Raw genomic sequence first — 19,261 nt, 5'->3', positions numbered from 1 at the left:
AACAAGTGTTGGCACACTTGTGGAGAAACTGGAACTCTTATATGCTGTTGATAGGAATATAAAATGCTACAACCCACTTTGGAAAATAACTTGGCAGATTCTTAAAAATTTAAACATTTATCATATGACCCAGCCATTCCATTCCTAGGTATTTTTCCCAAGAGAAATGGAAGCATGTGTCCACACAGACTTTTATATGATTGCTCATACCAACATTATTCATAGTAGCCAAACTATGAAAGCCAAATGACCATCAGCAAGGAATAGATACACAGTGTATGCCATGCAATGGAATACTATCCACCAATAAAAAGGAATGAACTCTTGATATATACAACAGCATGAATAAATAACAAGATAACTATGCTAAGTGAAAGAAATCAGACCCACAAAAGTAAATACTGTACATTTCCTCTTACTTAAAATTCTAGACATACAAATTAATCAAAATTATAACAAGGAAATGAGTAGTTGCCTGTGGTCTGGGGGGAAGACTTGCAGGCCATGAATTAAGTTGATTATAGTCACAAGTATATACATATGTCAAAACTTAACCAAACCATATATTTTAAATATGTGCAGTTCCTGAAACAAATGAAGGCTACATACTTCTCTTCCATAGTGGAAAGTTAGTAGGATAATATTTAAAATTGAAAAATCAAGAAATAAAAATATTAATGTACAGTTGAAGGATATAAAGTTTAAATACCAAAAGAATCAGCTAAAAGTTGACAGCATTTTTTTTTTTTTTTTTTTGTAGAAAGCAGAAACTGGAACTGACATAAAGGATTTCTGGTTTTCATTTAAAAAAAAAACAGATAAAAGAAGTTTCCTCTTTAAACTATGTGTATATATCACTTTGGTAAAAAAAAAAAATACTGTATTTAAAAATAGGGAACAAAAAGGGCTTAATCATAAGATAAATCTGTGCTGGTTTATTTATCTGTGCAATTAATTTGCCAAAATGGGAATAAGGTTGACTTCAGTTTATTCATGTTAGGTATATAATGTGGCTGAATTTTATTTGATAATTGAATGTTTTCCACTTTGCTTTGCTGTTATAGAGCTGCCAGAGTGGTAAAAACCCAAAATATTTAGCCTGAAAGACAGAACAAAATGCTTCTCTTCTTTTAAAACTTGTTTTGTAAAGATTAATTAAGCTTCTATGTAGTTATTTTCTGTACTTTATTGATTCAGGATTACTTGTACTCTGTAAATGCGTTGAATTATTTACACATCATGGGCAGCTAATGCTAATTTAGAACATACCCAGTGGGACCTCAGCGCCCTGAAATGCTAAATGTAATCTGGGGATCAGTAACATTCCATTCATAAAATGTGTCACCCACAGGTTAGTGGAAATAAACAATAGGGAAGACAATGGATGGATTATGCAAATACACTGAAAAGATTAAGCAGGGGGAGGGGACTACAAGAACCCAGTTTGTGTTTTATTTAAACGTGGATTAAGGTTTATAATATATAAAATGATTAAAGGTACTTTGCTAATTTGCTAATGCTCTTAAAAGCACCACTGCACAGAAGAAACCATCAAAATAAATTGGTTATGGCTTTCTTGTGCGTGTGGGTGGAGAGTAGCAGAGTACACAGCTGCAAGATTAAGAAAGGACATTTTTAGCAGTAAATACAATGATAAATGTGATATTCGGTTAAAAAAAACTTGAGTGACTAGATTTATATAATATTTATTTGCATCTGTATGAGACTAATGAAAGTTTCACGAATATAAAATCCAATCCTAATATAAATTAAACTGCTGTTTTGTTTTAAAAAGGAGAAATCCATCTCTTCTATTAAAAAATAGTTGTATAAAACAAGTTAAACTTAACATATGTGCTTTTGGGGGAAATATGTTTAAATTATGGTGTGAGAAATATAATTTTATTATTATATCTGAGAAAATATGTCCACTAAGTGCCTGAATTATGCAAAAGGACATGGAGATACATAAACTTCTTTCCAAGTTATTAGTTTGCAGATTTCTAAGTCAGAGCAAGGTGCCATCCTAAGTACAGCCCAGCTGCCTATAGCACTTGATCCTGCGGTGGGAACTGCAGTCCTGGGAGGAGGTGCTTTGCTGAATCTGGTTCAACAAAGCAAGGAGCTCCAAAAAGATGAAATGGCCCTGATGTTCAGTATTGTTTAAGTGGAAATTGACCTGAAGCAGGACCCCCTGGTAAAGAGCAATAAACCTGTTACCATCAGGTAGCCATGAAATTCTGAGTAGCCCACTCACTCTCCAGCCTTGTCTGACACTGATTTCAGAACATCCCCATGACCTGTCCTCCATTTGTTGCTGTGCAGTAGGAATATGTAGGACTAGAAATATTTGGGACAAATGACTGTATTCAAAAGAACTGCAGAGGGTTTATGTGTGTTGTATGGGGAGGTAGAAAATTAGACATCATGGTAGACAGGCAAATGCCAGCAAAGCAAAGAGCTGGAATCTTGCTGTGGTATATGTGGCCACCCTAAACCACAAGTAGCCATAGGAGGAAATGGGGAAATTATTTCATTTTCTCTTAGAACTTGAATAACAATTCTTAAACAAGAAATTATTGCAGAATGCATATTACTGCTTTACTCATGACCCTTGAGGTTCTTTTATTTACTGTATTCTTTTAAAACAAGTATCATCAAAACGTTTAGAACCTTCTTCATCACAGCTTATACTTTTATTGTTTAAGTCTTTGAAATCCTAGGGTTAGGTAAATTTTTAATAGTTAAAATTTCCCTGGATGAGTTGATGCTATAATTTTTCTGTTTGTTTCATGGTTCTTCATTAATGCCAAGTAATACAAGCAGGAATTATTTAGCAGTCTTGGGTATTAAATGTTTGACTCTTTTTTTCTTTCTTTTGTTTTTAAAGGTACTGTTTTCCCTTTGGACGACCTGAAGGAGCTCTAAAAGCTACACTTTCATTACTTGAAAGGGTATGTTTGAACATTACTTTATAAATACTATTTGCTTTCTCAGTTGCTGTGTATTTTAGTTATTGAACTAGGGAGACAGACCCCATTATTCTATGCTCTCTACTGATTCCATCACAATTCATGAGTTTCTCACCTTTTCTTACTACATTCAGACTCTGTCTACAGCACTTCATTCTCCCTGAAGCCTTTCTGAAGCCTCACACTGAAATCCTATCCTCATATTATGGCATCTTTTTGGTAGTAATCATTTTTCCTACCTCTTTATTTCCCTCATGAAATACTTTTTTTTCAGTTAAGAATAATTGTTTTTGCTTTTCAGACTTTACAGTTGTCTTTTATTATCCTCCAACTTTATTTGTACTTCTACCTGTCGTAGTCCTCATGCCAACAAGTTTATCGTTTACCATTCACAAATATATTATTTCATTCATTCAATATTCATCTCAGAATTTCTTTCAATTATTCCAGTGTATGTGTTACCTTAAATGAATTCACATATTATAGAAATGTTTCTCCCCGACAAAATAACCAGCAAACAAGACTTTTAATCCAGGTGAAAAAATCATTTTTTAAGGAAAATATATTCTCTATTCCTATTTTTATGACAACTGAAGTTTCAAAGAGCAGTATTTTTTCATCTGTCTGTAAATTTATTCATATACTTGTTAGATGCTAACAGTTAAATAATGTGGCCAACTCCCATTTCTTACCAGAATTAAAATGAATTTCTAGATTCATCTGTAGCTCATAATTTGATTATTGTAATCCTGATTTATTGACTTCTAACACTTGATCTTGTCCATTTTCTGCTGAATTAATTTTAGATACTATATTGTTTATTAGCATCTCTATTAAAAAGCAAAGAGAGAAGACATTGTCCAGATATTACATCTCCATTTCAGTGATTTAAGAACTTGGGAGATGAGGACTAGAACTGATGATTAAAATGAGATCTTAGGATTACAGATTAATTTTATTTTTATATCCCATCTTATCCCTGATTATTGCGGATTGTGTGATAGAAATATGATTGTTGTAATTATGTTTTATTAGAATTTTTATAATACTGAAAGCTGCACGTAAGTCAGATTTTTCAAAGTATTCATGTCATCCTATTCATTAAGGTATTATGAATAAAATAAAATCCTTAAGGATTGCTTTACTTTTTGGAACAACATCCCATCCTGGGTACCTAATACAGCTTCTCCATGTCCTGGTTTCCATTGCAGAGCCTCCTTTCTGCCCCCTAGCAGGGAAGACTTAGTGATAGCAGGATGCCCTCCTGCCCTGCATTGACAGGTGGCAGGATGAACAGGGACCTTTCTTCCAGTTACAGTCACTGATCACATCTCCTGCTGAATTGAGACAGAAATGTTAAGGGTCAATTCTTCATTTTTATTTCTCTTTACTTACTGATATCGAAAAGTAAAACAAAAATATGCATGTGAATTATTGAAACCTATGATACCTTGGAAGAACATGGGATGCAGCATGAAATTGAGGTTGGCATCTCCCTTTTTGCATTTGCCAGCCCCTTACCTGTACTTTGCCAAAAAGTAAGTTTCTGGTTCCCAGATAATATGAAATATTACCTGGCAGACATATCCATTCTAATTTTAACAGCCATTTCGATATGTAAAGTTTGTTGCCATGGGAAGTATAATAGTAACATTCGTGGTTCCGCATATGAAACAAAATTAATCTTAAAGTTTAGTAATAATCACATTTAATGGTGCATGTGTATTTTTTACTATGCACAAAAGGATTTTTCTGGCTGCAAAGTCTAATGTGCAGTGCTAATTAAAGTGCTAAATATTTGTCAGAATAATTGAATTTGATAGAGAATGATAAAGTTTGCTGTTTTCAAAAAAGAAAACCTTGCCTAACAAAATATTTAAAATGTCATCAATAAGTAGCCTTTAAAAAATGTTGTCAAAGGTCACTGATACTTGGATGATTAAATAAATCAGGGATGATAAAATCCTTAGTGCTGAGGCTGACTTACAAGAGAATGAAATAATACTGCATGAAATGGATGTTTTCATGTTCTTTCAATATTCCTTTCAATATAAGACATAGAAATAGAGCACTCACAAAAGCATTGTCTTCTCTATATTAACATTCTGCCATATATTTTGTAATCTGAATGAAAGTAAAGCAAGAATAAGTGCATTAAATATGCAGAAAGATAGTTTTACTAATAGTGTAATCAAAACTTAATATTTTGTAATCTGAATGAAAGTAAAGCAAGAATAAATGCATTAACTATGCAGAAAGATAGTTTTACTAATAGTGTAATCAAAACTTAATGTGAGCAGTTTTATCACTATGAAGGTTTTAAAGAAAATTATGAGTCAATGTAACAGTGTTTATAAATACATTACATTTTGAATTCTGGATGTAATTGCATTTTCCCCTTGCCCAGTAATAACATTTTTAAAGGAAAAGTCCAAAAACACATTTTAGGAGCCCAACAGAGAATAATCAGTTATTTTTTAAAACCATAGAAAGTTTTTATGTATTTTAACATTCGATACTCCATACGCATTCATTTCACTAAGGCAAAGAGTTCTTCTCCTGCCTCTTTGAATACACTGCCGTGGTATCTCCAGCAAATCACAATCATTAAAATTTAGTGAGATTAGAGGTCTTGATTTTTTTTTTTTCAGAGCTCAAAGATTATGCTTATTCTTAATGGAATTTTTGTTATTGTTCTCAAATATATTGCTCAAAAGACTCAAGGCTTTTAAATTAGGGATGTGCAAATCAAACTTTATTATTTGTCCCAAGAACTGTAATCTTGATCTGAAACAGCTGCTCTAATGGTGTCATGGGTCCCTGGAGGAAAAGTGACAGCCACACTGAATGGTGACCTGGTCTAGGGGAGGTTTTGATATGCATAAATTAGGCTTAGGAGGAGCTAAGGTGGGAGGATTACGTTCCCAGTTGGGAAGTGCATTGCAGACCCATTACATCCCCACAAGTTACCTAGGACCCCTCTCGCTAGTAATAGTCAGATCAAGGACAATTTGTGTAATTTGTCTTTAGTATTTATTTTATGCAACATCTGTCTTTTTTCTTCTGTCTGTCCCCAACCCTGCCCCTCACCCTTCCACTTCCTCTCTCTCCAGGTTTTAATGAAAGATATTGCCACTCCCATACCAGCAGAAGAGGTGAAGAAAGTGGTCAGAAAATGTCTCGAGAAAGCTGCCTTAATCAATTACACTAGACTCACAGAATATGCCAAAATAGAAGGTCAGTGCAGTGAGCAATTGTCGAAGTGGCAGTGAGAGCCAACAATGCCTATTAACTGAATTTTCTATGAGAAGTCCTTTCCTTTCCTGAACAATCCTGTGCCATGGCAAAGGGAAATGTCTCATTAAAATCTCAGCTGGTGAACTGAAGAGCTTTTTCCTATTCATTGCTTTAATATGCCTCCTGGGACTCTGCTTGAATGAAAGACCCAGGATTCGTGCTTAAGTTGTCCTTTGTTCTTATTTTGAGTTTTCAAAAAACCAAAAGGTATTTTCATGGGTTGTATTTTTTGGCAGTACTGTAAGTATGTCTAACATTTAAACTATAGGCAGCAAAATCTTTCCTGATCAGTAACAGTGTAGTATTATGTAATTTTATTTTCTGTTCTGCAGTATCCCTCAGAAAAGGAAGAAACTTGTTGATTATTGAGGGCTGAAATAAACTCATAGAACTTCCTTCGGTTTTTAATTGCTTGCAATGTATTGATGCATTTGAAAGATTAGATCTCTTGAGAGAACTGTGCTTTTTTTCTTTCTTTCTTTCTTCAGGCTTTATTCATTAAGGATACTAATTTTTTAAATGTTTAGAAATAAGTAGATTGGAATTTGTGGCAAAGTCACAAAATCAGCTTTTATTCAACAGTTTTATTCAACAACATTAATTTATGTAATTAAAAGTAACAGAAAGGCCTCAGATTTTTTGCTCAAATTGTCATAAAACTGGCTTACATAATAATACATGAAGGATGAACTAATAGAGGGAAAAAATGCAGTTAATGTTAAATACTTATCTGAGAATAAAAGTTTCTTACCTGAAAATAAAAGTAAGTCATCCTTTATAAAATTTTAGTAACTTTTTATATAAAATGGTACTTAAGGAATCATAAATTTATGAAGCAGTTGATATTAGTATAGTTTTACCAAAATTCAGGTAGGAAAAAAGATTGATAATAATTGTTTGTGTTATTATTCCTTTCTTCTCTCCAAATCTGGTCAAGCTTTCTAACAAGCATACGATAACCAACCTCCTGAGTGATTAACAAAAAAGCCATCTCATCACCATAGCAACCAATATTATATCACGAGAGTAACAACATGAAACCTCCTTAGTTACCATTTTAACTTCATTAATTATGATATCATGTTGTGTTAAAGCAAAAGCAATGAACATTTGATCATTCGGGGAAAGTGGAAGATAAACACGTTGGGTTTCAGTCTTAAATACTCATTCAAATAATTTTCATGTTTTGGGAGTATTGAGTATTCTAACACAGATTGGAAGAAATGATACTAAGATAGACATATTAAAGCCTTTCAAATCTGGCAAAGATAAAAGTTGTGGGGAACTTCAATAAACACTGTATTGTTTTATGCAAATGTTATATACTCTACCCAAAAAAACCTGTAAGAATCACTTTGCTCTTATTTTTGACTATTAACTTGTCCAAGGATACAGAAAAGATATATGCAGTACACTTTATCTTTGTATTTTATAGCCATAGAATCCATTTTAAATGGATAAAGAACCTTTTTTTTGTACACATAAAAACAAGTCTCTGTTAGACAAAAGCCTATGGTAGGGCCCAATGGACAGTGAGCGGGAAACTCTCCTACCTTTTCCCTTTCTGAAGTCACTTATCTCTTATCTCTGGTCTAATGGAAGAATATTCTGGAAAATGGATCCTAGCAACCCACTCTGGTAGGAATGCTGAGCAGTCTTCTTTAAAAAATAGCAACAACAAAATGCTTGCTCATTAGGTGAGAAAAACTTCTATGTTTTTCATCATCTCCCTCTCCCCCTACTTTTTTCTTAAAAAAAAAAAAAGTATTTATGTTTTATCCTCAGGACTAGACTAAGAACCAAATCAAACTTAAGTTAGAAAGAAAGTGGTCTTTTACATTATATGAGCAACAAGGGTAGAGTTTGCTTTTCTCCTAAATTCTCTTTTCTTATGTTTTAGGCCCAGCAGAAAAGGAAACAGGTAATTAATATTTCTGCATGCACAAGCCATTATTTCTCATGTGGTGGTGTGATATTTTTAAAGCACTTTATTGAGACATGATTGACAGGCAAGCTGTACATATTTAATGTACACAACTTGATGAATTTGGAGGTAAATAGCTGTGAAGCGATCATTGCAATCTCTACCATAAACCTGTTCATCACCTACAAAAGTTTCCTCCTGCCCTCTTTATTATTATTAATATTTTATGATACAAATATTTAACACAAGAGCTACCCTCTTAGCAATTTCTTAAAGTGTAATATATTGTTAACTATAGGCATTCTGCTGTATAATAGGTCCCTAGAACTTATATATCTTGAATAACTTAGACTTTGTGCCCTATGAATAATACCACTTCATGTTCTCTTCTCCCAGCCCCTGGCGGTCACTGCTCTCCTCTCTGCTTCTATGAGTTTAACTCTTTTAGATTGCTCATATAAGTGGTATCATGTGTTATTATGTACTGTGACTGGCTTATTTTACTACTAAGCCAGAAATTCCTTTTTTTAAGGCTGAATAATATTCTATTGTATGTATATTATGCATTTTCTTCATCCATTCATCTCTCAATGAACATTTAGGTTGCTTTCAATGAATAATGCTGCAATGAACATGGGAGAGCAGATATCTCTTTGAGATCCTGATTTCAAATTTTTGGTTGTATACCCAGAAGTGAGATTGCTGAATCCTTTGGAGTTCCATATTTTATTTTTACAGAAACCTCCATACTATTTTCCATAGTGGCTGCACCTAATTACATTTCTACCAATAGTATACAAGAGTTCTTTTTTCTCCACATCCTTGCCAGTACTTGCTATCTCTTGTTTTGTTTGTTTGTTTGTTCGTTTTAAATAATAGTCGTCCTAACAGGCATGAGATGATATCTCATTGTGGTTTTGATTTGCGTTTCCCTGAAGATTAGTGATCTTGAGCACCTCTTCATTTATGTGTTGGCCATTTATTTGTATGTCTTTTGAGCAATGTCTATTCAGTTTCTTTTTTCATTTTTAAGTTGGGCTATTTGGGTTTCTGCTGTTGAGTTATAGGAGTTACTTAAATAGTTTGGATATGAACCCTTTCTCAAATGTATGGTGTGCAAATATTTTCTCCCATTCTGTAGATTGCCTTTTTCATTTTGTTGTTTCCATTGCTGTTGGTAGCGTGATGTTTTGTCATTGATGAATGGCTCTCTTTTTCTCAGGGCTTCTATTAGATCATTTTAATTAGGAATACTGAAAATGCTTTGATTTTGTCAGAATGATTGCTAATGCTTTGTAGGTAAAGTGTAGGCCATTCATCTCTAAAAGTTCGGCAATATTTTTGATACAAATTTAAAGCAAAAAACCTGAGGCTGTATGAATGGTATGCATTATGTTTTAAGCATATCCACTAATCTTACTTGGAAGCTGTCACAGATATTTGAAGAGCTCTTACAACAAGAAAAGAAGACCATCGTCCTTTATCACTCTTGAAAATAACAGAATAAAAAGCATAAATGCTATTAAATAAAAAGTAAGCAGTTATTAACTTTGAAAGTTGTTAATCACAGGAATGAACAGGGGTTATGAAATCCCATCAGGAAATTGCTGGGAAAGAGTTCGCTGAGTCGCTGAATTTTTTAACGTTCTATTATTTTTTTCTTGCATCCCTTATCACAATTATTCATTTAACTACATGTGCCTTTTATGTTCTGTTTCTCCTCTCTATCTTCTCTTCAGCACCATGCAGGCAGGGTCCTTACTGACTTGTTCACTGTTGTATTCCCAGCACCCACTGTGCCTGCTGACACAAAGTAGGCACTCTGGACTTTGGAGAGAGGTAGGAGATTAGTTAGTTCCATCTGAAAACAATGAAGCGAGAGACAAGTGATGAAACTTCCTAATCCTAGTTTTCTCATTTTGGTCAGATTTTGTATGCAATGTTATAAGCAAGTTTGCTTGGGTTGTTTTTAACTGAAGTCTTCTATTAAGGGCTCTATTTCTTTCTTTTTTTTTTTCCTACCTTTCTCAATATTTGACCCCAGAAAGTGACAGGAACAAAACACTCAGAGCCACGAAGAGGAGAAAGAACACACCTACAATGATTGCTAAGTGCACTTTAGAGAAAAATGAATTAGAAAAAAATATGGGACTGATTATCCCCTCTTATGACAGCACATTGTAATAGCAACAATCCGATGCTCTTTAGCAAACTTTTTCAAACCTCTTAAGGCATTTTTCTCCCCCACAACATTCCTGTTGTAAAAACAGCTTTCATCCTAGTTTACAAACAAGAAGTTCAGGGTTGTTCGTGGCTTTCCAGCTGCCATGGAGTAAATAACTCAGCCAGCTGGGACTGGACTTAGGTGATCCTTAACCTCCAGAAGCTACGCTTCTTCCCCTGGGAGATATGAAAGGGTCAGAGTGCCCCTTTTTGAAAGCCTGGGGCAGAGGCAATGTGTGGAGTTGCCTGATCTCCTTAAAGAAAGGAGAGAACAAGAGAGACTTGTCCCCTATATACCTTGCTTCCACCAAACAGAAATCTTCTCCTCACAGTGACTTAGCAATCCATACCACTGGTCAACTGTACAGGTCAGCAACTCTAGGAAATATACTTTTATTAAAATTAAATGCTTGCTTAGAAAAGAGAAAAATCAGCCGGTCACAATGGCTCACGCCTGTAATTCCAGCACTTTGGGAAGCCAAGATGGGTGGATCACTTGAGGTCAGGAGTTCAAGACCAGCCTGACCAACATGGTGAAACCCTGTCTCTACTAAAAATACAAAATTACCTGGGTGTGGGGGTACATGCCTGCAATCCCAGCTACTTAGGAGGCTGAGGCAGGAGAATCACTTTAACCTGGGAGGCAGAAGTTACAGTGAGCTGAGGTGGTGCCATTGCGCTCCAGCCTGGGCAACAAGAGTGAAACTCCATCTCAAAAAAAACAAAAAACAAAAATCAATGTAATTTATGTAATTTAAATTGATTGAAGGGAAAACCAAATTTAAGAGTGTTCTGAAGTAACAGAAGATAGGGGTTTTTTAGAAATGTTGTTATATTCCAGGGAGAGCATGGTGACTCATGTCTGTGATCCCAGAACTTTGGGAGGCTGAGGCAGGAGGATCACTTGAGCCCAGGAGTTCAAGACTAGCCTGGGAAACGTAGTGAGACTCCATCTCCACACACACACACACACACACACACACACACACACACACCTCAATTAGCCAAGTATAGTAGTGCATACCTGTAGTCCCAGCTACTCATAAGGCTGAGGCAGGAGGACTGCTTGAACTTAGGAGTTTAAGGCTGCAGTAAGCCATGATTGTGCCACTGCAATCCAGCGTGAGTGACAGAAGGAGACCCTGTCTCCAAAAAATATACTATATATATTAGTTATATCACGTTATTTGCATTTGATAGCAAGGTAACCTAGCAGGGTTACCTTGTAAGTGTTCTTGGTGGGGTGATGCTTTTAAAAGTGGGTAACAATGAAAATATCAATTACATGTGAAAGAACTAAAGAACTCAAATGGCTTGATAATACTTTGACACTGTAGTCTCTTGAGCATTCTAATAATTTTCCTCAGTTTATACCCTCTAGAAAAGAGTAAAGATCTACCCAAAATTCATCATAATTTTGTCATCTACTGACTGCCTATGTGTCCCAGAGGTTTTCTTCTTCTTTTTTTTTTTTTTTAACAGAGTCTTGCCTTGTTGCCCAGACTGGAGTGCACTGGTATGATCTCAACTCACTGCAACCTCCGCCTCCCGGGTTCAGGTGGTTCTCCTGCCTCAGCTTTACAAGTAGCTGGGATTACAGGCATCTGCCACCACGGCTAATTTTTTGTATTTTTTGTAGAGATGAGGTTTCACCATGTTGGCCAGGCTGGTCTTGAACTCCTGACCTCAGGTGATCCAGCAGCCTCGGCCTCCCAAAGTGCAGAGATTACAAGCATGAGCCACAGTGCCTGGCCTGTCCCAAAGGCTTTCTATTTATACTGCTTCATTAGTTACTTAAATAGCTCTACAAAATAGGTATTTTATGGAGAGTTCACTGAGACTTCTGAAAAAAAGCATTAACTTGCACAAGGTCCTGCTGTTGCCATTAAAACTGAGCAGACATGAGATTCATACTCGCATCTCTCAGACACCAGAGCTCTCTTCACATTCTTTTCACTGGCTGCCATGCCTCCAAGACTGATTCAAAGTAATGGCATTTTATGATAAACACCTCAGCTGCATCACAAAAGCCAAGGATTAATATTAATAAAAGCCACTCTTTCCAAAAATAATGATAATTATTTAGTAAAAAGAGAAAATGCTTATATACCAGGCACTATTCTAAGCACTTCATATGTGACGTATCAACTAATTTACTTCTTTGTTTCCCTCCCCACCCCCTACCCCGATGAAGTCTTCCTTTGTCACCCAGGCTGGAGTGCAGTGTCACAATCTCGGCCCATTGCAACCTCTGCCTCCCGCATAATTTTTGTATTTTTAGTAGAGTGGGGGTTTCACCATGCTGGCCAGGCTGGTCTCAAATCCCTGACCTTGTGATCCACCCACCTCGGCCTCCCAAAGTTCTGGGATTACAGGCAACTCAATTTACTTCTTAAGACAATACTTTGCAATAAATAGTATCATTATTATTACTTCTTCTCAGAAAACTGAACCTGAGAGGTTATATAGTGTGTCTACAGTCCCATAGCTAGTAAGTGGGAGGTTCAGAGCCCACTATCTGTCTGTTGATCTCTTCTTACACTCCCCACCCTTGACGAGCTTGTCTAGTTAAATTTGCACTGGGTTAAAATCTTGTTATTTTCCCCCACATTCCTCATGATGTCAGGTGTTGAAAGTGATTAAAATTTGCAAAACTTACCCCCAGCCCAAAAGATTTATCCCCCTTTCCTGCTTTATTTTCTTCCACAGCACTTATTGTAATCAAACACAATGTATAGTGCATTCATCCCACTTATTGTCCTAGAATGTTAGTTCCAGGAGGACAGAGGATTTTGCATTTTAACAACTTCTTTTTTTTTTTTTTTTTTTTTTGAGACCGAGTCTTGCTCTGTCGCGCAGGCTGGAGTGCCGTGGCTGGATCTCGGCTCACTGCAAGCTCCGCCTCCCAGGTTCACGCCTCAGCCTCCCGAATAGCTGGGACTACAGGCGCCCACCACCACGCCGGGCTAAGTTTTTGTATTTTTAGTAGAGACGGGGTTTCACCATGTTAGCCAGGATGGTCTGGATCTCCTGACCTCGTGATCTGCCCGCCTCGGCCTCCCAAAGTGCTGGGATTATAGGTGTGAGCCACCGCGCCCCGGCCGCATTTTAACAACTTCTTATCCACAGTGCCAAGAGATGTGCCCAGCACATACATATTTGGTACTCAGTAAATATTTATTGGATAAATAAATGAATTTATCAGGCTACATAATAGCAGAAAGAATATCCATAAACTGGCAAGCTGGCTTGCAAAAAGTCTTTCAAACCAATTACTGAATAATTAAAATTTAGGGCAAAAACTAACCACTAAAATAACAGGATTGGAAAAATTAAGCCATAATTTCATGCTCTTATCAAGGCAGGAAGAAGTGGGGGAAGCGCTAATGCTTGATCAGAGAAGCCAGAGGTTATAGATAGCAGTTACATTAACAATGCCCAGTAATCTAGCCTGTTTTGATTGTTTTTGTAATTCAGTGTGCTGCTTAATGGTGACTCATAGTTCTCTTCCATCATCATAGTTCTCTTCCATTGGGAATTTTTCCAATTCTCCACTGGCAGCACAAATTTGCAGAATAAAGGGATTTTAAAATTTCATAATGGGTTAAATAAAACAAATGACTTCCCTCTAAATGTCCTCTTTCTTTCTTGGGAATTATTTGCATGTTTCATAGAAACAGTTATTTTGAAAACTGGACATTTCTAGAAAGCAGCTCTTTTTAATCTTAGGGTTATAAAATGCTACCATTTCATTGAATTGCCTCTTTTGTGTTAAGAAATCTTTGACTTACCCTGTTAAAAATCAGCTAGTTTTCTCCTTTGCTTTAATTTTATCACTAACCTACTAGCTAAATAATAGTGAGATCTTTTTTTTTTTTTACTTACAATTCTGGCATGCAAAGATAACACTGAAGCATCATGTTTCCTAATTGTTTTTTAAATCATGTGCCTTGTTGATGCAAATTAGATATTATTTTAAAAGAAGAATCAATTTGTTCTTTGGTTCAAAGACTTTCTCACAGACAAGAGCGCAGTCATACATTTGATAACAGTTCCTACTGTTTCCTGAAAATTATATAGCATATTGTGATTTCAGATATAAAAGGGGAGACTGCTCCTTAGGACTTGCCTGGACATGAGATCTTTTGCATAGACTTGGTACCTAGGCTTATGGTGAACCTAGAAATGTGGAGGTGCCCTGAACAAGAGGTAGCATGGAATGAATAAGCAGTCTTTGGGAGGTAAGGATTTTTCTTGGCCTTCTAGTTGCCAGGTTCCCAGGTTTAACCCCCGTGTTCTTATTTTCAGAGCCTTAGTTGAGTGGGGTAGAGATGCTTTCCCAGAGGCCCAGAGTGCCTACTGTCTTTGAGAGGAGAAGTTGTACTGTGGCAGTCCTTATGTCATTAGGATGTGTGTGTCATCTGGGTGGCATTTTAATTTAACACTCCATTGTACACGATAGCAATAAATAATAAAATCTGTTCGGCTTAAGAATGTTTGTGTCTAGAGGCCATGTGTTTATTAAAAAAAACTGCACAGTTTGTGGCAATTTTTTGTTAGTGGTGAATAATTTTTACTAATATTTCTAAGATGATATAACAATTTTCTCTATAAGAGTTTTATGTGGCTCTGTAGGAAGTTAATTTGAATTTTGAGTATTGTCTGTCTCCACGAACTGAAGTTTCTAACACCTAAATAATAGACCTGAAATTTCATGGTCCCATAGGCACCGACAATGGCAAAAGGTAATTTGTATCTTAAACCGAATCCTCACCTTAAAAAGAATTGAACGGGTAATTAAAGAATTTCCATTCAGCTTTTTGAACAGTGTGGCTTGGATAATGAGAACTTGGCCTAAAAGTAAAACCTCTGTGACCATTTCTGCTTCTAAGTCACCTGTTGATTAGGGACAAATTGTTAGATACAAATTGTTTGCTTTAAAACAAAGACAATAACCTGTTGTCTTTTTGTTTAGAATATTTAGGACATTATAAATTTGTTCAAGGTTTTAGTTTATAAAGCAATACATGTATGATTTGTAAAAACTCATTGCTTGAGCTGTGCTGATCCAGTATGTGTGATCACCTGGATAGGGACCAAATTGAAACTTAGTTTTGTGATATATATTAAAAAAAAAAAAAAAGCTGTGTATGTGCATGATTTTTCAACTTCATATATTATTTGGAAAATATTGGTTTTCTGAATTATCCCTATATTAGCAAGTATTATATTAAAAATATCACCACTTTTAATATCACCCTTCTCATCAGAAACATCTTAAAGTATTGAGAAGCTATCAAGTTTATAACAGATACAAGTTTCCTAAAATTCTAATTTCCTTGAAGACTCTAATAATAGCATTGTGGTAACAAACACTGGTTGTTTTTCTTAAAGTGACATGTTTACTTTATTCATTTGTTTTTTCAGAAAATATCTGCCAAATAGCCAACTCTGAATAACTATACGTTGTCAGTACTCTTTTCTACCAAAAATGATTCTGTAAGTGTGGGGAGGAGAGATGCCCTGGATGCAAATAGTCACACAAATACTTTTCCTTGAGACAGTCATTCATTGTACTTAAATATGCAAAAGTGCTTTAGGCAAACTTCCCATTTTGTCACACATACTATTTAAAAATGTATACTCTGCCGAGTGCAGTGGCTCACGCCTGTAATCCCAGCACTTTGGGAGGCCGAGGTGGGCAGATCACCTGAGGTCAGGAGTTCGAGACCAGCCTGACCAACATGGAGAAACCCCATCTCTACTAAAAAAATATAAACTTAGCTAGGCATGGTGGTGCATGGCTGTAGTTCCAGCTACTCGGGAGGCTGAAGCAGGAGTATCACTTGAACCTGGGAGGCAGAGGTTGCAGTGAGCCGTGATCGCGCCACTCTACTCCAGCCTGGGCAACAAGAACAAAACTCCGTCTCAAAATATATATATATATGTATGTGTGTATATATATAGAGAGAGAGAGACATACACTCAAGGGCAGAGGTTTAATCAAAGTAATATTTTTACTGTTTCATCAAGTACAGCTTTATATGATACTGGCTTTTTCTTTTACTTGAGTGCATGGTGTTAAAGAATACAATGACAATTATGATTTGCAGCCACAGCCTTGATTCATGCTAAGGCAACAATGATTTTTACGTACTATTGCTTTTGCACCATTAGTGTAAATGTCAACAGGATGTAAAAGGCAAAAACATTTAGTATTATTTATGAAAGTAATTTTGATCTTGCAGATCCCTGAAAGGTTTTAGGTGGTCTTTCCAGTGGTCCATGGGCCACACATTGAGAACCACTGCTCCACTCCATCAATCAACTAGCTAAAAAATATTAACAAAAATGAGATAACTTTCACAGTAACAACCAAACTGTAAGGTATCCAGGAATTAGCTTTGATAAAAACATGCGAAACTTTATAGACCTCTATGAAGAAAATTTTGAAACTCACAAGTCATAGAAAGTAATCTAGATAGAGATAGAGCTATTCCATGACCTAGGAGGGATGACTTAATAATATAAGATATAAATTCTTCCCTCAAATTAATGTATAAATTCATTGCAGTATCTATCAAAATTCTAGTTTTTTAAAGAACTTGATAAATTTATCTTAAAATTTAAATAAAGTATACTGAATAAGTCAACTTAGAAAAAAAAGTGTTATCTAAGACAAGTTACAAAGCCATCACCAAAGCCCATGATCCAGCAGACAGACTAGAAGCATAGGGTCAGATCCATCTATAAATGAGAGCCTGATATACTTCATCTATAGCAAAGATGGGAGACAAATCAGTGGTAAAATGATACAGTGTTTGGGAAGTGTTATTTGAAAGATGGGCTTATTTAATGGATACAGATCAACTCAATTCCTCTCTAATAGAAACTTGGTCTCCAGAGAGATTATAGATCTAAATGCAATGAAGAAAATACCACTATAAATTTAGTACTCTTTATTGTAATTATCCCCAATGGTTATTTTCACTTTCTCACTTCTTAGATGATTTTCCAAATTTGTCTAATATCTGAGTTAAAATTGTTTTAACTTTCTTATAAAACATAGTGTGCCCCCATTTCAGTTCATTTTCTACATAGAAATAAATAAAACACTTAGATAACGGATCAGAAATAGTTAATTAAATATATCCCAGATTCCCTAGGATCTGGAAAAATTATATACTTCAAAATACTTCTGTCTGGTGGATATGTGTCTTTCAAAAAAGAAAAGAAAAAGTTCACACACACACACACACACACACACACACACACACACACAGAGAGCATTTATGTAATGTCTTCTTTAGTTTGTTCCTTATTCGGAATTATTTCCTTGGCCATGATCTGTAACACTCTGAACAGCTCTTGCTAGAATCTTTCCTACTTCCTCTGAAGATGCATGGAAATCTCATTACAAGTGTTCAACACCTGTTTTCTAAAAGGTCTCAAGAAGGATGTCAGTTTGCTCAGCTCACTTGACAGTGTGTCATGTACTTGTTGTTTTTTTACTTTTATATAGAATGGGATTCACAGATAAATGTAGTCTTGAAATAACAAGGCTTCTTCCTTTCGCAAGCAATTTTATAGAGTTTGTCAGTCTCCAAAGACTGAATTTGAAAGCAACTAACTGGTGACCTCTCATCTACTTACTAACAGGTGCCAACAGGTACACCAAGAGACATAGCAGCATGGCTTTCATGGCACCTTGTTAATCTGAGTAGGTTACGTGTATGAAAAAGTCTTTTCCAATCGTACAAAACTAGAGTGATGAAAACTGACAGGTTTCTACCTCTTTATTTATCAACAGGGTTTATAAGTACCCAAAGACTGCACAGATGAAATAGTTTGGCAAATTAAGAAGGGTTCATTACTTGTAGGCCCTAGCTAAGTGACCATATAGTTTCAAGCAATAAATTAAAAGGCCTAATTGAAGCTTTTTAAAAGACACATTTATATTTTAATTTCAAAGAGGAGCCCTTTAAAATATCCATGAGGCATCAATGCATGCACACACATTCACAGTGATTGGCAAATTTGTGATGTTAGAGCTGTAGAAATATTCAAGGTGGCACTAAGCCCAACCTACTCTGTAAACCTGGTCTTTTACACTTGCCAATTGGGAGACTTTCTCTAAATCTTAGCATGCCCTAGAAGACCTTGATTACGTATCAAAGGAAACAAAGACATACATGGAGACATCGAGATCTTTTGACTCATTTCTCATCACCCAAGGCTGCAAATCTTTTCAAATGTTATATTTCATATGTGGTTACTGTCTCCAAATATCTTCTCTTTCCTTCTCCTTTGCTTGCCTTGCAGCTGACAAGCCTCTGGAGTCCCTGTCCCCTGCCATTGCCCACTGAACAGACCATCTTCATCTTGTGCCTTGCTGTGCTCTGCCTTGCCTGTATCCCCATTGTTCACAGGCAAACATTCTCCTTGAGTATGAAAAAAAAGAGTTAAAGCAAGGATCAGGCAGGAAGTGAGAGTGGAGGCGTGTTGGTCCTCCTTTTATGAATAAAACAAATGACATGGAAAGAGTGTATTAGGTAAGTGCAATTAAAAAACAGGAAGGAATAGGCATGATACTAAAGATGCTATAGACTTTATGTGATTCAGTATTTGATTTTCAGTTTCTGAATTTGAATAATATTTAGAAAAAAATGAATACAATGTATATATAAAGAACAACCCACCAGGGAGGGGACTATTCATCAGTTTCAGCTACTGAATGTGTATGTGTGTATATACACATATATTGTGTGTATGACATGGCTAAAGAACAGTCTTTTTTGAGACAGGGTCTCACTCTGTCACCCAGGCTGGAGTGCACTGGTGCAAT

General features: G+C 35.9%; 1 protein-coding gene across 5 annotated transcripts in view; it reads left to right on the top strand.

Annotated features, from left to right (window-relative positions):
• CADPS2 (calcium dependent secretion activator 2) overlaps positions 1-19,261 on the top strand; it is a 567,381-nt gene that overhangs the window by 435,261 nt on the left and 112,859 nt on the right. For 3 of the 5 annotated variants that reach the window (XM_054495194.2, XM_054495195.2, XM_063667803.1), the window contains exons 15-17: positions 2,891-2,954; positions 6,086-6,209; positions 8,170-8,190. In XM_054495194.2, the coding sequence (XP_054351169.1) occupies positions 2,891-2,954; positions 6,086-6,209; positions 8,170-8,190 (209 nt within the window). The remainder of the gene's footprint in view (positions 1-2,890; positions 2,955-6,085; positions 6,210-8,169; positions 8,191-19,261) is intronic. The other 2 variants (XM_054495197.2, XM_054495196.2) reach the window with 1 other exon arrangement.

This window comes from Pongo pygmaeus, chromosome 6, assembly GCF_028885625.2.
Source record: "Pongo pygmaeus isolate AG05252 chromosome 6, NHGRI_mPonPyg2-v2.0_pri, whole genome shotgun sequence".
Classification (NCBI taxonomy): Eukaryota; Metazoa; Chordata; class Mammalia; order Primates; family Hominidae; genus Pongo; species Pongo pygmaeus.
Note: the sequence above shows the minus strand (reverse complement) of the source record. Positions and strands in the feature narration are given on the sequence as shown.